The sequence below is a fragment of the Epinephelus lanceolatus genome, chromosome 23 (assembly GCF_041903045.1).
Source record: "Epinephelus lanceolatus isolate andai-2023 chromosome 23, ASM4190304v1, whole genome shotgun sequence".
In the NCBI taxonomy this organism is placed as follows: Eukaryota; Metazoa; Chordata; class Actinopteri; order Perciformes; family Serranidae; genus Epinephelus; species Epinephelus lanceolatus.
In genome coordinates, this window is record NC_135756.1 from 17,128,465 (window position 1) to 17,147,421 (window position 18,957).

General features: G+C 41.0%; 1 protein-coding gene across 2 annotated transcripts in view; it reads left to right on the plus strand.

Annotated features, from left to right (window-relative positions):
• The window catches only part of cacna2d4a (calcium channel, voltage-dependent, alpha 2/delta subunit 4a), a 151,747-nt gene that overhangs the window by 117,764 nt on the left and 15,026 nt on the right, over nucleotides 1-18,957 (plus strand). For both annotated transcript variants that reach the window (XM_033614501.2, XM_033614502.2), the window contains exons 28-29: nucleotides 6,047-6,108; nucleotides 18,194-18,208. In XM_033614501.2, the coding sequence (XP_033470392.2) occupies nucleotides 6,047-6,108; nucleotides 18,194-18,208 (77 nt within the window). The remainder of the gene's footprint in view (nucleotides 1-6,046; nucleotides 6,109-18,193; nucleotides 18,209-18,957) is intronic.

Sequence of the window (18,957 nt, forward strand, 5' to 3'; positions counted from 1 at the left end):
GCAGGAAAGCCCAATCAGTCTTTTTTCAGCATTGGTAGTATAAAAACAAAATCGGGGAGTGCAGCAAAATGCCGCCTACCTACTTTTGTTTATACAGAATGCGCCTTTTTCGGGGCAATGGGGGGCGTGAGCAAGTAACAAAACGTGTAGCTCAGCGTGTGACGCAAGAGGTGACGTGGGAGGGAAGCCGCGGCTGCTCAGTCCTTTGGCGATTCTCTCATAAGTTGGCCCGTCCTTCACTGTTCCCGCCATCTGACGGTTAATGGCCTCTTCGTTTGCGAGGACAAGGAGGGCGCACAATTCCTTGTCTCCCCAGTTGCTCATCTTTACAGTGTCCCTTAGGTTTGCGTTTCTCTCTTCTACTAGCTGCTCACTAATTCCTGCTATCAGCTGTTTCCTGTTTATCCACCGCCAGTGGGTCGCACGTGCGGCGTCATCAACAGCTCCTCCCACAAGTCTTCAACAGCCCCTCCCGTTGCGGAGGGCCGCCTCGGTCTTTTTAAACTAAAAGGGGTCCGCCAATATGATTATCCTACGAGGCGGAAAATTGGGCACCTCGGATCAACTCGTCAGTCCGGCTCTGTGTGTCTAAACGCTCACAGCTTGCCGGCAAAACGGCCCAACACTCGCGGAAAATCTGGCAGTGTAAAAGGGGTTAAAGTGATAGCTGTGTTTAGGGATGCAATTACCTGGTTCAGTGTCGGCCATGACATAACCGATCCGCTTTGGATATTGTTTCTTTGTCAGTGTGCAGTTTGCTGTCTCTAGTAGTGGTAACGTTCATTCAGTTAGTGTCACAAGTATCAAGTAAGTCTATTGTAGATTGAGACTATTCAAAGTCCGTGTTGGGGGGAGTTCAAAAAGTCATTCTCCATAACCTTTAAAATGAATAAAAATCCAGACATAGTTTAAAATATCTTTGCTTATTTATTATTATTTATGCACACAATGGACACAAGAAGTAGGGCTGCTGAGAGCGTTGCAGCACCTCCTAAAACCAGGTATTATAAAAACCATGAATTGATAAAAAAAAATTTAACTGAGTGTTAAAACTGTAGTGCTTTATCTGTCTTACTGAGATACAGGCTATGTCTGTTGTACACAAGTTACAATAGTTACAGTGTCAAACAGAGTTATAGCCAGTGTTGTAGTCCTCGAAATCAGTCTTGGGCTTGAGACCACTTCTCAGTCTCAACTGGGACTCGACTGCAGTTTCGCTCAAGGTAGGACTCGATGACACAATCACTTGTTGTTGCACATACTTGAGACTATGAGTGGGAGTGATAGTATCATCTGAGGGTATCTGAGGGTTTCTGAGGGGGAGCCATTGGGTTAAGATTAGATGGAAAGAAAAGTAAGAAAAGGAATAGATAGATAGAGATGAAGGAAAGAGCATGGGGAAGGTAGACATCTGTTCGGACTGAAGAGATGGACTCTCTTACTCCCTCATTTTCATGAGAGAAGAAACAAAAGATGAAAAATGACCCAACTTGAATTGATGTGGACTTTAATTTTTAAGTTTAGAGTGGTCAGCCCCTTGTTGTTGCACATACTTGAGATCCTGAATGATAGGGTCACTTGGTCTTGTCTCAGTCTCAGACAAAGTGAATTTTCTTTCAAGACCAGTTTAGACCACGACCAAAAATGGAGTGTCAAATTAAGATGGTTGAGGTGATTTCGGCTCCGTAGTGTTTGCATTTGTTTGCCCATAGAAAAACAGAAAGCAATGCCTTTGGATTATTTTATCAAGACGTTTCTTATGGCACACTTGTACATACACACATATAGAGAGTGTGGTGATATAAAACAGTTGAGTGAAGGCAAACCTTCATTAGTTTTCTGAGGGTTTCTTTATGGGAATTTGGATATTTAAGATCAGTTTTAGAAGTGCCTATCGTTTTTTTTATCGTAAGTGTATCGTGCAGTATGGGACTTGTAGTGATCTGGTCTTGATCCTGGCTTGGTCTGGCCCTGCTTTGGTCTTGGTCATGACTTGGTCCTGGTTTAGGTGGTCTTGACTACAACACTGGTTACAGCCAACTCATACAAACATCCTACGTGGGTTGCATGCACATAGGCAGGACCGCGTTATGTACGTCTCGTATGAAATCTCTGTATCATCACTGTACTACTTTGTTATGAACATATCTGTCTCTGCATCCAGGCGCCATCCTACCGTTGCACGATAGACCACGGATACCAAGTAGAATAGCGATCTGCTATCTATTCACACTATATCACACAGGTGCTGCTTCAGGAATTTCCTTTATTGCGTAGCACATGTGACCAACATGTCACACTATGTAATAAGAAAGGAGTTAGACATGAAAAACTACTGGTATGGTCCTTTAATGTACGATGAATTATTAAATGTATCCAAATCTGTCTTCAGCAAACAAAACGGCCCTCTCTACCCTTGTCTTTCCTCCCAACTACTCTGTCCCCCACTCTTCCATTTCCGCCCTGCAACCAGACCTAATGACCAACCCATAAACTAATCTCTCCCATAGTAACACCTTTTAGCTACCTGACTCCATCACAGTGATTATTATGCTGTGTGTTTTTATTATAGTATATGATGACGTGCATTGGATATTAGTGCAGGCTGTATACAGAATGTGTACGTATATGTGTGAGTTGTGTGCAGGCATGTGTGTTTATATGTGTTTTGTGTATTGTGAGCCCGGCGGAGGCTTTCCCTGTGTGGCTGTAAAAAGCACGATAGGGGAAAAAACGCTGAGTCTTTGATGCTAATATGAAGTGTCATATCTTCCCTCGCAGTGTGTGTGTATTTGTTGTGTGTGTGTGTTGTGTGTATACAGTATGTGTGCACTGAGAACTTATGCAATTACAGTTCCTTTCTGCTTTACCACGCTGACTAAAATGCTGATGGACGTACAGCCCTAAGCTGACACAAGCAATCACTCCGCCGCCGTGTGTGTTTATGTGCGTGTGTGAAACATGTACAAACACACACTAATTCTTGGCTTAATGTAATGTGACTGAGAGTGCTGTGTTGTAGGCAGAGGTTGAACACACACATGCGCGTATGCTCACACACACACACACACACACACACACACACTGTCTAAGAATAGTCGGTTCACAGCGGTGCCGAGGCTCAGAAGGCCAGTTACTGTAAAAGGATTTTCATAAGTTGAGTTCTGAAGGCTGAGCTGATCTGTACAGCAGGTCCTCTTCTCCTCCTCCAGCCCGAGAGCCGAGAGAGAGAGATAGTCTCTCACCCTGGGACATTAATTGGCTCATTAATGTTCTTTCTTCTAAACTGCTGGAATTAAAGTTTCCTCCTCCATTTACATTCTACTACTGCTGCTACAGTCATTACTTCTTCAGGAATCACTACTTAAAGTAGAAATATTATCACAGCAGTGGAGCCTGCGACCACCAATGTTTTCATTGACACTATGTATATATTTCTGCTGGTCCTACTGGGTTTGTTACTACCACAATACCAAAACTGGTGACACACTGGTGCTGATGTACAGTCTATATATCATAGATAAGGGATTTTAGCATTAGGGATCTTACATGTCACACAGTTGTCCTTATCAAGGTTCATCCTTGACCTTGGAGATAGAAGTTTGACCAAAAAAACATGAAAGCTTTTTCGACAGCTTTCAACTGTATCACATGGGCAGCTGCTGAGCCATGCATGTTAACCGATCCATGTCTATGACAACTGTGCAAACTCCTGATGAATGATTTGGTTGAAAGCTCCAGTAATGGATGGTGGGTTGACCATCCGGTCTCAACCCCAACTCGTCAAACACTAATGCTTGGTCATTAGCCCTCAGCGTCAGATACCGACCAATGAGGCAGCTTTAGTGCCATGAGATGCACAGGCTGGTGGCGGTGGCTGCTCGGACTGTCAAAGAGAGTCCGCATAGGGTGGGTGGTAGGGGAGGTGGACAGGTCAAACAAACTCTAGACTTTCACCCAGGAGTCCGCTGTTCATTTCCCATGTGCAACCGAAAGTCCACAATTATTTTAATTAACAACTTAGTGTGGTAGTATGTGTAGCATACTATGCCAGTGACATGATATTACATTACATTAGTAACAAACATACTTACTTCAATCCAAACCATGATGGGGTTTTCTTAAACATAACCACATGGTTTTGTTGCCTAATCCAGTGGTTCTCAACCTCTTCTGTGTCAAGAGCCCCTAAATTGACACACATTGAGGTCCAGACACGCCAAATTACCAAATTAACTTTAGAGCACTAGTGGTGATGAAGGCCCCGTGCTGCATTGCTTGACGTCACTGTGTCTCAGCCAAAAACGTTGCACATGAGCACACCACAAAGACTACAAACAACAGTCAGCCAGCATGTACTTTCTGTGCCTGTGTGAGAGGAGATAACTCTCCACGCCAGCAGACACGGTAGTCAGTACTTGTCATTCAGAAAGGGAAACTGGAAGACCGTCTTGACACTGGTTAGCCAATTAGCACATTGACAACACAATCCTGTGTTGAAAGAACAAAGCACATCTTCCATGCGCCAGTGACCAATAACACAAACCATCATGAACCATCAATGGCTGAAGAAAAATTATCTTACCTTATATAACAAGTTTGTTTTGACCTCACGCCCTCTTAACTGTAACTCTTTGTTTACAATCCTCACTTCCATTTCCCTTCTTGTGCGCTGAGCTGAACTGCCAATTGGAGTCGATTTCATTCACTGATGGGCTTTGCTGTCACAGATGCCAATTCAAAATGCTGACTCAGTGAAAAAAAAGCCAGCTAGCACCAATGAGGGCCAGCAGTGCAGGACATACCGTACTGACGAGGACGGCAGCTGCTTGCCAATAGCCTAACTTTGAATGACGGCCAACTGTCGGCTTGGTGCGTCAGGGCCTTTAGGTCATGGACCCCCATTTAATAGAAGTTCACTTTAGGGACCTTGATTTAAAGAGGTTTTGGTTGTCAGATAGGATTAAGACCAGAATTCTGTAGTTGTTAACTACAGTTGATGAAATAACCATGAAGGAAGTGAAACTTGAATCGAGAATAGTATCTCTTATGACTCTTACTCACATTGGGCTCACCTTCATGATCAATTGAATAGTGCAAAAAAACTATTCCCTGTTTTTCAGGGGACATCCTAGAATTCCCTCAGAGACTCTGGGCCTAAACCTAGCCGTAGGCTTTTGTTGCCTAAACTTGAGGAAGTAAACCTAAATACTTTGTCTTTTTAACCTATATTCCAAGTTGATTTTTAAAAGAAACTGCATGTAACAAGCAGAAACTGTACATTTCCTGTGAAAATGGAAGTTTATTTTGAGAAGACACAAGTGAAAATTGATGCAAGAGAGATACCTAGAGCGTCATAGTTTCATGTGAAGGGTCACTGACTAGTAGAAAAGAAAGACACAAACTAAAACGTAAACTGAAATGCTTTAAAATGCCACTGAAATAAAAACGTAGATGAAATTTGATTAAACACAAACTATACATACTAATCTCTAGTTTAAGTATATCAATCTTATGTGTTTGAATACATTTACGATTGTCTCAGCAAGAGAGGTGATAGACACATTTCAACTGTGCATCTTGGATACAAACAAACCTTGCTACCCCAAGAATATACAGAGAGTACAATAACAATAATAAAAAAGTAATGATACTGGAAAGATCATGCTGCATAGCCACAGGTGGTGTACATTGTTTTCTTCCTGCCTCCATGTCGTTGCCATGACACTATCAGTATGTGCTAATAATGTTTGCAGTGGACATCTGCCTTTACTAGACAGAGGCACATTGGGATTCAAAGCCCTGTTCTCTGTTGCCAAGCGCTGATACAGCAGAGGTGTTTAACTTATGTGTATGTACACTACATCTTCCACATCCTTGACTCTGTCTTCTACTTTTTCCAAACGTCCTCATCACTCTTCTTACTGTTCTCCCTTCCTTGGTTATCCTCCCCTCCAATTTATTTAACTCTATTTCTTTTTATGTACAGGTTTATTTTATTGTACTTAATTCACCTTTCTCTCCCTCTGTCTTTCTCTCTTTGCAGCCATCGGTGTCCAGATGACTCTGGATGTGCTGGAGTCCAAATTCTGGGCCATCGCAGGACAGGTAAGTACAAACAGGCTCAATGTGATGCAGGTGTTCTCCTCCTCTTCACTTAATGAATCCTTTATATTTTACGTAAGCATTGTGACACTGATCGAGAAAACAACTATTAACTATAAGTTGACTTTCTGCAAGTTGTTTGCAACTTTTTGCTTTCAAAACAGTGACATTTAATGGATGCCACCATCTGATAAACAAAAGCATGAATCATAAATGTCAGGTGCCACTGTGTATTGTTTGGGAAATAAACCCTGCGATTAGAGTATTATTGCTCTAGATTTTTATCCACGTTTGATTCATAGTTGTTTTTATTTTTTAATGCCCACTATAAAACAAGTTAATTGTCGCACTGCACTGGCACTAATGAGAGAGACTTGATGTATTTATGGATACAGCTGTTTCATTGAACAATGCTTGTGGAATGCAAACAACGTTATCATGCTGTTTTGAGTTACTGTGGGTTAATACAGTACCACCCTCCCCATATAATGAGTCTCCTGAAATGATCAGTCTAAAACTGTTAACATCTGTGGCATTAACCATTTTCAAAGATTGTGTTCCTGGTTTGACATTAAAACGTCACATTTACACTTTAGGCACTGACCAAGCACCAAATTCCTGTGTATCAATAACTCCCTCTTAAATATCCTACTCAACAAATGACATGATTAATACACTGTCTGCTCCAGGGGTTTAACCCATTGCCTCCGCCTTTGATACCGGAATACCCCTTTAAACCACCACACCATTCTGACACCATTTATTACTGCATGACAAGGAGTCAATGATGATTATAGGTTATTGTCCTGTTCCATTAGCTGGTAATTACAGCATGTACACTTTGTTTCATTCAAGGCTAAATGCAGGGTTTTCCATATCTCTGCAACCACCATAAAGAGAGGGCTTACCCTGCCAAAAATTTTATTTTGAAAGATTAAAGCCCAGTTCCATTACTTGCTGCTATTTTCCCCCTACCTCTGTGGTTTTGAGTGCCACTTTGCCCCTCGGAATAGTGTTAAAAGGCATAGTGGTCAAAAACTTTGCTGGATATTGCGAATATGCTGCCTTCTGCAGTGGGGATTTCTTGTGTGTGGGCTGCAGGCATCTTTTTGTGGTTGTCAGGACACTTGTGAGTCTTTAAGTTTCTGTGCTTCCAAGCGATCCAACAAGTCATCAAAAAAGAAAGATCACTGCTTCATCATCAGACCTCGAGCTGTGCTCTGGAGGCTAACATTAGCAACTTCCTCATTAGAGGAGCGGTGACAAGTGCAGAAACTTCACTGCTGGATTTTAGTAAATTTTGTGCATCGTATGGTATCTAATGAGGAAATGCAATGTGGAAATATGTCAAAATGTAGGACATATGAATCAGCAATAACAATGTATGTGGGGCCCATGTGGGTTTCTAGATGAGCTGAAAAATGGGCCCTATATGGGATGGTCCATGGGTTTCATACTGGCCACATGCCAGTAGCCTACATAGGTAGGTTTACCCAAGTGGGCCCCACATAGGTTATGGTAGGACTACTTGGGTACCAAGTGAGTATGGACCCAAAACCCACCCATGTGGGCAATTGGCATGGGGCAAATATGGAACCCTTGTTCAATCCAATATAAGGCCCACTTTAACGTCCATTTCCTACCCACATGAGCCCCATTTACAAATGTTGGCGGGTAATGTTAGCTAGCTAGCTAGTTAGCTACAGAGACATCAGCATACTACCAGCGATTTCTTTTGTTATGCTTGTTATGAAGAAAAGGACTATAAGATACTGCAACGACATTAATTAAACTAAAATAATTTGATAGTTATTGTAATTTTTAAATCTTTATTTACAAAGAAAATACATTTGTGGGTTTCTGTTGTTGCTTGTGCAGCCATTTTACAGATGATTTCTCATAACACTCAGTTTGAAGTGTGCTTCTGAAAAACCTCAATTTGAAGGGCCATCGAGACACCCTATCCCTAGACATGACTGCTCAAAATTGAGGGGTAAGGGGTGTATTGGGATTGAACCTAAATGCCATCTTTGGAGTTGTTGTCAGCTTACGTATATTTTGTGTCCTGCTCATGTGTCCTTTCATCAGTACTAGCTCCAATGAAGGATCTTAGTGTTCTTTGAGTTCTCCCACACCTTCAAGAAAACATTTTATCCAGGACAACTTGCTTAATTTGGCGTAACACCTCTGCTGTAGCAGGTGTTTGATAGCTTGGCTGTTCCCCCCTCCTGCTCCTGTGGCTGTAAATGACAGCAGTTAAAAGAGCATTAGGGCTGCTGGCTAGCCATTAAATGATGGATAGCCACCACGGCGAGGCTCACTAACTCCCAAGTGTGAGTGTGTGTGTGTGTGTGTGTGTGTGGTGTGTGTGTGTGTGTGTGTGTGTATGGAGGTGTGAAGAAGAGAGTGCCGTATATGTGTATACTGTTAATGTTAATATGTGTCATGTTGACGGGGACCATATGCATGAACCATCTGTGCACGAGTGTGTTGTTATGTCCATATTCATCAACTAGGAACTCATTAGCATCATTTGCAGTAGCCTTGTTATCCACTAGATTTATGCTGCATAAAAAGTCATTTACTGTGAGCACCTTCGACTTCCTCAGCCCTCCCTCTTCGCCTCTGATAGCTTACATAATCACCTCATCTTCCTGTCATGTACTCACTGTCAACCCTCTTTATTTCATAGAGGATTGTGTGTGCATGCACTCATCATATGTGCTTGCCCTGACTGTGTATGTTCAAGTGTGCCCATCCATGCATAGATGTATGTGTGTGTGAAATCCTCTCTGGTCTATTTTAAGTATTAAGCTCCCTCGGGGGTGAAGATACTGTACCTACTGTAACATCCAGAATAAGATACGTATATACTCAGGAGGATGTGCAATAACCAACTTCTGCCAAAAAGGGTTTCATACTGGCTCAGTGGCTTACAAAGACACATGTGGTGTTTGAAGTGTTGAAGGGACGGTTCACCCTTAAAATCAAAAATAGATATTTTTCCCCTCAAACAAGCACGTGTTACGACACTCAACTCCCGTCTGTGCAGGAGACCAGAGAGAAAGGTGTTTTTAAAGTCTCTGTGTGTTCACCTCTCAGTACTTTTGTAGCTTCTACCTGAATCTCTGTGGTTTGGAGATTAGTTTCTCTCTCTGTCCATGTTTGTACTTTTCAGAAATCTGCTTTATTTTACAGCGCTATGAGAGTAGTTAAGTTACTGCTGAAAAAAAAAACATTTCTTCATTTTGCTGTAATGTAAACAAGTCTAATAACACCACAGGAAGGGAGAGTAAAAGCAGAAACAGGCACAGTGAGATGTGGGATTACGTGCTGTAGGCAACAGGCTGTCACTGGACCTCTGGACCAACAGGTAAACTTCTAACTTTCAGTGCTTTGTGATAGAAAAATACTTACTGCAAAATTTTGGTGGACCTTTAGCCATTTGTGGATCAGCCACTTGTTGCAGCGTACCATTTAACCACTCTTAACAACAGCTTGACAACAAAGTTAGTCCCGGCCAAGGCGCTGTCTGGAATGGACACTACAGGTAGAACTGTAATGTCTTGAGGCACAGCTGCTACAAACTGCATATTGATTGTGGTATTTTGTGAGAGACTTTCACCTTACCTGTTCAGGTTGCTGCACTGTCAGACTGAAACCATGAGCGAGAAAAAGCAAAGGTGAGAAATTCAGTCACTAATCTACAAAATCCTAATCCTTCAGTATTACAGTAACTGCTGTTTGAGAGGTTACTTAACATATAAGGTTTTTACCAAAGACAGTACCTTTGGATGTAACGTCTTTGTGATCACCAACAATTAGCTCAGTAACTATAAATTAGTTACACATTTTGTTCTCTGTAACTGTAAGTAATTTAAATAACATTCATTTTGTAATTAAATTACACAACTCTGTTACGTGTACAGTGACACTGGTTGATCACCTTGAACTTTCCCACCAGGCAAATGCTGAAAATCAGAGAAAAACAAGAAATGAAGGGGGACGGAAGTGAAGTGAACCCAAAGAAAAAGGTTTGTATGAGATTACCTTCAACACTGTAGCTGCCTCTGTATTTTATGAATGTATATTCTTTTATTTTTACTTCTTTCTTTCAGTTTAAAATGTGTTTTTCTTGAAATATTTTGCCTGAAATCCCTAATTAAGACAAATATGATCTTTCTTTCCAAATAGTTACTTAATAGTAACACACAGTGACTTCCACTGTGTGCCCTGTTAATTAAATAGGGTTAAATTATTACACAATGAAGACAAGTTTACACAACTTGTTGATCCAAGTGTTTTTATTTTCAATCTCAATATTCTATTTTGTGACATGTACCAGGTTCATGCAGGAGATGTCCAAGACTTCCTAAAAAAAAAAATCCAAACTTGCTGTGCACGGATGCAACCTGCCAAAAAGGCAACCGCCAGCTGATGAAACAACACACCTGCAACACAAAGGTTAGTCTGCCATTCATAGTCATTGCAAAACAAATCTATTATTTATTTTGCACTGCATAGTAACAGTATTACATTATGCTTATAATTATTATGGTGTTTATCATTAACAATGGTGTATTTGTTTAAGGCATTTTGCAATTTGTCCCTCCGTCTGACATTCCCCTTCTTATTTTGTCTTGTATTGTTGTCCTGTATAACAGGCGGGTGATGACAAACTGGTTTCAACACAGTTTCTCCCACTACCAGTTAGAGCTGTCAAGACCCATCAGCAGGTCAAGCTGTTGAGCAAACGCACCTCATCTTCCAGCCTTAAGGCCCATTTATGCTCAATGTTAAATACAGATCTGGATACAGACAGAGCCTTCTGTCTGTGCTCCGCGTTCATTTCGTCTGGATTTCTGCACGTTTCCATAAAGCATATGGATATGGGCCAAACGGAGAAGTACCACCAGAAACTGTGGGGGCAGTGTTGCTGTCACTACCCGATACGTAGCTCTAGTGAGACACGAAGAAGAAATAACAATGGCGGAACTTTTTGAGGAAAGGTCGTGCAAGTTAGTTAGAAACTATAAACATCTCTATGATGTTACTTCTCCTGGACACTGGAATAAACACATACTACAGCACAACTGGGAGGAGATTGGAAGGGAATTAAATGTGAGTTGGTCGGTAGTCCATGAGCAAGCGGAGTGGGGATGCTGCTGATGGGGTGGATCCACCAATTCTTTGGTGTCTGGGATGGCTCAAGGCTTATATAAATCACAGAGCAACGGCGACCAACTACCCAAATAATGATATGGTAAGGATTTCTCTTTTTTAATGTTTGTAACTTTTGACTCTGGGCTGCCCCCTGGTGGATATATAGGTTAACATCTATGCCAACGTAAAGGGCGCATGGAAGTATGTGGGCAGTGACGGTAACATCATTTGAAACCGACGTATACATTTTCGTACGTAAAGGGAGTATAAATGGGCCTTTAGGCTGAACTCGCAGCATCCACAGCAGGACAGACATGGCTTTGTGAAACCGCCCATTCTACCTACAAGCTGTTTGATTGTACATTGATCTTAAACACTTTACACGATTTACTACAGACATAAACCCAGCCTTTACCCTGTCTCATGTTCTTTAAATAGGTTGAATAGTTACAGGTAGACTATAAAAAAGTAAATTTTGCACGATTCTACTTGCTAACTGAATTTTTTTGATGCATTTATTGAACTTTACTTTGAACAGAAAAAAGTAACCTTTTGGTACAGCATTGTCAACTTTATTTGGCTAATCTGACCCAGGTTATTTGCAGTATCTCACACTTCTCAGTCAAACCTTATTAGTTTTACTGACCTATTTTTCCTTCATTCTCTTGCAGTTGTCCTACAAAACTGCGGCAACAAGGAGGGCAGTCAGCAGAAACGGGACAGACCGATGCCTGTGCGTCTGCCCCCAGTTAAAAACATGTCCCAGTCCAGCTCTGGCTGCTCCTGGTCAGCAGCGCACAAACCTGAGATGGCAGAGCTGATCAAGTGCTGCAAACATATCATCGACTTTCATTGACATCCAAGTCATAGACCACACCATGGACTGGACTTGACTCTGACCTTTTGAGGCATGGCAAAACCCTCTGAGAGTGTTCTGTGGTGTCTGGCACCAGATCCTTTGAGCCCTGTGGGTTGTGAGATGGGGTACCAGCAAATCCCACGGATGCTCGATCAGATCAAGATCTAGGTCATTTAGACGCCAGGTCAATGCTTTGAGCTTTGTCACATTCTTCGGGCCATTCCTGAGCAGTCTTTACGCTGTGGCGTGGTTCATTGTCCTGCTGGAGGGGCCATGGTCATCGAGCAGTGTTGTTACCATGAGGGGTGTCCTTGGTCTAAAATGTTGTTTGGGGGGGTAGTGCGTGTCAAGTGACATCCTCATGAATGCAAGAACTCAGGTTTTCCCAGCAGACCGTGGCATTGTGACATGATGATCGATGTTATTCTCTTAATCTGTCAGTGGTTTTAACGTGGTTGATCAATGTGTATCAAACGTGAATTACCTAAATAAATTTGCATTCATTACTCTTAAAGATACTGAATCAACTCATCATTCTTTTCTTCTATTTTTCTGTAACATCATTAGCTGTTTGTTACCAGTTTCGTACACCATCATTGTTGGGTTCTTTCAAAGGGACAGTATTAGTGATGTATCGCAGTAAAGGTATATGTCACAATATAATAACTGTTCCGGAAATTCAATCAAGAAATTTTTTAAGTAACCATTCCATACTTTATCAAATTTGATTATTTTCTTTTTTTATTTGGAATTTCCATTCAAACAAAAAAACACCCTGCCTCGCAGACAGAGATAACACAGTTAAAAACAAAAGACTCAAAACAGTAAAACTAGAATTCTTCAAAGTTTTAAGATTCCCGAAAACAATTATTTAATGTTACAGGTTTCTGTATGAACAACTCCGCTCTCCTCCTACATGTCTGCCTAAATCCTGTTAGCTTGCAAGGCAGCTGGATTTTGAGAGATGAAGAGATCATGTGAGAATCCAGCCTTGATTTCCTATTCAGCTTGCCCTGAATAGCTTCCGGGGTAGAAACAGTATTGCCAAATCTCTCCTGGTGGACACATTTAAACCATTGCACAGTAAATACTGTCATGTCAGCCGTGGACATCAAATATAATGGAACTAGATGGCACTCGGCTTTTGTTGCCTTACGTGCCAAAAAAAATACATTTCAAAAAATCAACCGCAATGTCTCTTTCCAGACATCATGGCCTACAGACCTTGTTGTGAGCAGTTTTATGCAGGAACTATTTTCTTTCTACTGAACTACATTCACCAACCATATCACTGCATAGAAGGAAGCATGCATCTACTCATGGACGAGTGTCTCATGCTCATGACAGCCTGAGATGTAAACATTAATGACGTCTACCTTGGCTGAGCTGTAATGTTAGCTAGTTCAGTGCTGCTCGGTGAGCTAGCAGAAGATGCATGCTTCCTTCTGGTGATATAGTTGGCGGGTGTAGTTCAGTTGAAAGAAAATAGTTCCGACATGAAACTTGATACAAAAAGATCGATGGATTATTCTAAGAAACCAGGTCATGATTTCTAGAAAGACACTGCTGCTGAGTTTTTCAAATATAATTTTTTGGCACTTTGAGCACCACAAGCCGAGTGACATCAAGTTCCAATATATTCAAGAGAAGGCAGACGTCTTTACAGCCGATATCTCCAACACTGAGGAAATCACACCAAAATAATCGACACTGATAAATAGCACTACAGGTAAGAGGAAAAATATATTTTTGATTTTGAGGTGAACTGTCCCTTTAAGAGCACAATGGCTCAGAGTCTTCATTCATTAAGAAATACTGACCTTTGCTGATTTTCACACAACTACATCATTAGATATTTGTTCATCATTGTAAGGAACTCTGCACGGAGATTTCAGATCTCAGGGGAAGAGTTATGTAAGTGAAAGAAAACCCTCGTGGACTTATAGCGACAGTATAAGGTTGAGTACCTTTAAGTAAGATTTTATTAGTCAATGAAATAGGAATCAGTGAGGGAAGAATAAAGCATGAGCTTCCACTAACAGGAATCTGTCTGAATGTTAATAGGAAATGTTCTGACATATCCGTATGGCGCACACTGCTTTGTACGCTCTGTGTATGTGTGAGGGTGAGTGTGTACATCCATGGTGTTGAAAGAGTGAGAGACAGTGAAAGAGAAAGAAACATACAAAGGAATAAATTGAAAGAATCGCCTTGCTTCACTGACACATGCTCCCACCTTGGTTAAATCTGCAAACCCACCATCTTCTAAAGATACATCACATTAAAATATACAGTATGAATCCTACAGCGTGATGATCCGTCTCTCACAGTCCATTGCTGCTATATTTTGTATGAAAGCGAGTGGAGATGCAGGGGGAGGCTGTGAGGTGATACTAATGAGAATCAAAAGATGATAGATTTTTTGCCATTCACATCTTGGCATGCTCTTCATCTCACGGACAAGACTCAGCTGGTCTTCCTTTCTCTGCAATTCAATATTTGTTACTTGCATTCTGTGTCTGTGTCTTCCAGAACTACAACTTTGAAATGTTCATGCAATCGCAAAAAAACATATTTTGTTTATTTATTTTAATCTATCTTCAGAAATGGAACAGCTTTATGCCAATTGTAAAATCAGACATCACAGAACAGCAAAGCTCAGTAAAGAGTAGTATATCATGGTTACAATACTGTGGTGTGCTGCTTAATTTGAGTTCAAGTGTGTGTATGAGCAGACAGCAGGATCATTAGTCGCGATGAGAAACTGTTCGATTGCGGTTCGGGGAATGAGAGTGATAATTGATGCTCTCACTATCACCTTGACTCCTGCTGGAGCTCCCAGACGAGACAAATTTACCAACACAGGATCTGAGGGAACAGCCTCCAACATGCTGCCCAGATTTAGAAAGCTGACTCTGATGTTTGAGGTTAAGAGGCAGGATGAGACATAAAATGGTTACTTATAGAGGAGACATACATCAAATCAAATAGAGGGTCCAAGGCAGTTAGCTGTGATGAACAAATTGGCAGCTTTGATTTAAATTCATTTGCAGCATGATTGCAGATGGTATAGACAGATCAGTCCAGCTGGCAGTCCAGCTAGGAATAAATTATGTGATTATCTGACGTGATCAGGGTATGAACTCTTTTTGTGCAAAGAAAATGTCCTAATGTAGCAGACATTTTTCAACAAAAAGGCAATTGTGCCCACACAAAACAATCTAATGGGCAGCTTTACAGTAAATTTGTCAAGCAAATTTAACCTTTTTGATTTCAGGGACCTCATGCATTTTGTTTTAGTGCCACTAGTGAAAACAAAAAAAAAATTTGGCCCAATTTCTGGCAAAAAAAAACAACAGTATGTTGTTTGTTGAAGTCTCACTGAAACAGAAATTGGAGCATCTTTAGCTTCTATACTGTGACGAATTTCCCAGTGAACTGGAAAATTTGACCCGTTTGCAATTACAAGAGGGAATTAAATCAAATCCCTCTCATTTAATTTGTCCACTACAGCACGGGCAGACTGGGACACAAATTCAACTTGGGACATTCAGGCGCACTGGCCCACACACCAGCCCATGCACCGGCCCACACGTTTCTACCTATAATCCTCTATATGCTTGTTCACACTACACAAACGCTGCCCTCAGAATCAACTGCATAAGAAAATCAGCAGTCATGGTTTAATTCCAGACTATAAATAAATGCAATCATGAATTGGCCACAAATGGCTATGTGCATATTAGGCTTGAGGAGATGTCATCATGACACCGCGCCCCGCCCCCTTTGGGCCCCCTTCCGCCATTTTGAAAGCATACCAGCAGAGCCCTATGGCCAGAACCGGCTTGTTGTGATCAGAGGTTATTGTGTTCCCGATTCCCACTTGAAGATGGGGAGACACTGCTGTGTAAAAAACTGCTCCAGTGTCAACAGACAGTGCACACATAGAGCTTCTGAACATCATATAAAGGACCCCTCACACCTCTCCCACTGCCTGTTTTCCCCCATGAAATCAGGGAAGAGATCCGCAGATAGTTAGACGCCGCAACTCCGAGCACATATGCAGTTCACAGTTTTGGGGCTGGTATATGGACAGGTCTTTCACCCAGCTGCAGCAGAACTGCTCGGAGCTTTCCAGCGATTGACACCTACATTCCCTACGTTTTTTTTGCCAACCAATAACCAAACACACATCTGCTCCTATCTCTCTCCATATTGCACTGCTAGCTACTACAACTCACAAACAGTAAAGTGCTGTTTTGTATGATTGGTGTGGCCAGCCAGTCACCCAACGTCTCATTTGATGGTCAGGAGTGCAGGAAGAGTCAGCAAATATTTGAAACCTAGTTTTACAAGAAAATAGAAAATACAGAGATTTCGATGCAAAAACAGTCTGATACTGTTTTTTGTTGTTGTTTTTTAATAAATGGCATGTAACAAGAGATAAATAGTCAGTGACGACAGGCATACAGGATTAAAACTGTTAAAATGTGTTATTTATTTCCCTGGTCTTTCAAAGAACTGTAAAACTTCAGTTAAAAGCCTAGTCCCAATTAAACACCCAGCCCCTTTTACTAGCCTGGTGTGGAGACATATTTCAACAAATAAGCACGTGTCTCAATTAGACACCTGGTCTGGTTGCCAAGCAGTTAATTTTCATAGAAGTTCATGGATGTATAAACCAGGTTGTTGGCGACCCACTTAAGCTAACGTGAGTTACAGTAGCTGCTTCGATCATGCATACAGATAGAACCATGAGCACCAGAGAAGACTGCAATTCATTCAGATTTACCAACATGGTAAACTGAGTGCAGTCAGAATGTGAGTCCACTCCTCGATTACCCACTAAGTTATTTATATTCCATTTGTCTGTTTGGATGTGTTTTTCATTAAAATTAATCCAAGTGAGTTTTCTTTTAACAGTATAAAGTGGTATTGTGTCGGTATGCGTGGTGCTGTAATCCTCGGGTGCCATGACACGATTGTGACAACTCTCTCTGAAAGTATGCGCTCAAAGCCAAACTCCAAAGCTACGTTTTTTTAGTGAAAAAGTGTGTCGTTAAACATGGTCCCAATAAATCAATAAACCAATATGTTCACCATTTTCCACTGAAGCATGGAGAAAAATGTTTTCTTCATAAATTCAAGGTAACTAATCATGACTAATTATTAAACAAATGGTCATTTTGTGATTAAAGTATTCCTTTCAGTTATATTAAAATTGTAGCCCATGGGTTTCACTCGCAGGTCTTTAGACTAGATTTTTTTTTTTTTTTACATAATTAGCAGACACAGAGGATCTCATTTCATTCATCACCCCATGCTATTTACCAAGGTCACGTAGCACAGGATCATCATTTCTGTCACTCCACTCACTGAATTGTAGTTTATTTTAGGTGGCAGCGATGGGAGGCAGAGAGAAAGACTGACACTTTGCTGTAATAGGATTGAAAAGGATGATAAATTGTCTCATTCGCACTTCGACACGCTCTATATAGCCTGACCATGGTTCTAAAGACATATTGTCCACAGACGTCAGTCCACACATACTGTCGACATAAGATGTGACCATAAAGTAATGAGGAGAACTATTGACATTTTGACTCATGACCCTTCCAGTGATGAAGGGAAGTGTTAGGAGGTGAAATTTACAGACAGTGTTGATAGAGAGCTTATTGTCCTGCAAAGGCTGATATATAGAAAGTAAACATTGTTATTATTGTGGAAGAAGCACCAAAAACTCTACTGCAAGTTTTCATTGTCTAACTTCGATAAAAATGTTGATTGATTTGTTACATTTCTCCAGGCCTGCATAAAAATCTGCTAAAACTGTAATTAAATGTACAAAAATCGACATTTCTGATAAAAAAATATCTGTAGTCTTTTGTGTATTCCTGAAACATATGCTCTGAGATGATGTATTGCTGTGTCAAGAGCAATCTAACAGCAACAGAGTGAGACCGTCTAGTCAGTGCATTGTCTTACACATCATTAACTGAAGTAATGTTTCTCTGTCCTCTTCATGTTCTCTTTTTATCTCTCTTTGCTCCTCTTCTTGTGTCTCAGCCAAATGACACAGATGTAAGTATGCATAAGTCCCCCCCTCCCCTCACTTTTCAAAACATCACACTACTTTTTGCAGGGAACCAAAATTAACATCTTCAGCACCTGCTGAGCTCTGTGAAGTCGGCTTCACACTCCATTTAAAAGAGATTACGAACACACAGCCACAGACATGCAGAAATTAGACCTGCACAAACAAGACACTCAGGAGCTCATCACAGGTAGACATATCACGCACAAATTAACACCGTCTCACCAACACTGACAGGTTTTTTTCACACACAGACACATGCACTTGTCGATACTGACATGTTCAAGCACAACACCACCACAGAGAGGACAGACATTTTAACACACATACTCATCATGTAATAACACATATTCCTATCACTTTCACCTATATATTTTTTTAAATGCAACTCAACTTTGGTATTTCTCAACCTAGACCGTGCTTTCATATGTTTTTGTGTATATGTGACTGATGTGAACAACTATTTTTGAAATTGGTCCAGTATTTGAAAGAGAAAGGGCTGCAGCTAACAGCTGTGCAACACCGCAATATAACCAGATGGGGTGATTGTGCACCATCACTGTTCATCCAATTAAAAGTGGTTATTTTCTTGGGGAGTCTTCACCAAAGGCTCAAACAATGGATTCCAAATGGTATAACAGCATTAAGCAAAATAATAAAAGATTGGTATATTGTGAATTTCAAGGAGCTGAACTATACATCAAACAACCGGGATCACTTCAGATATTTGCAATTA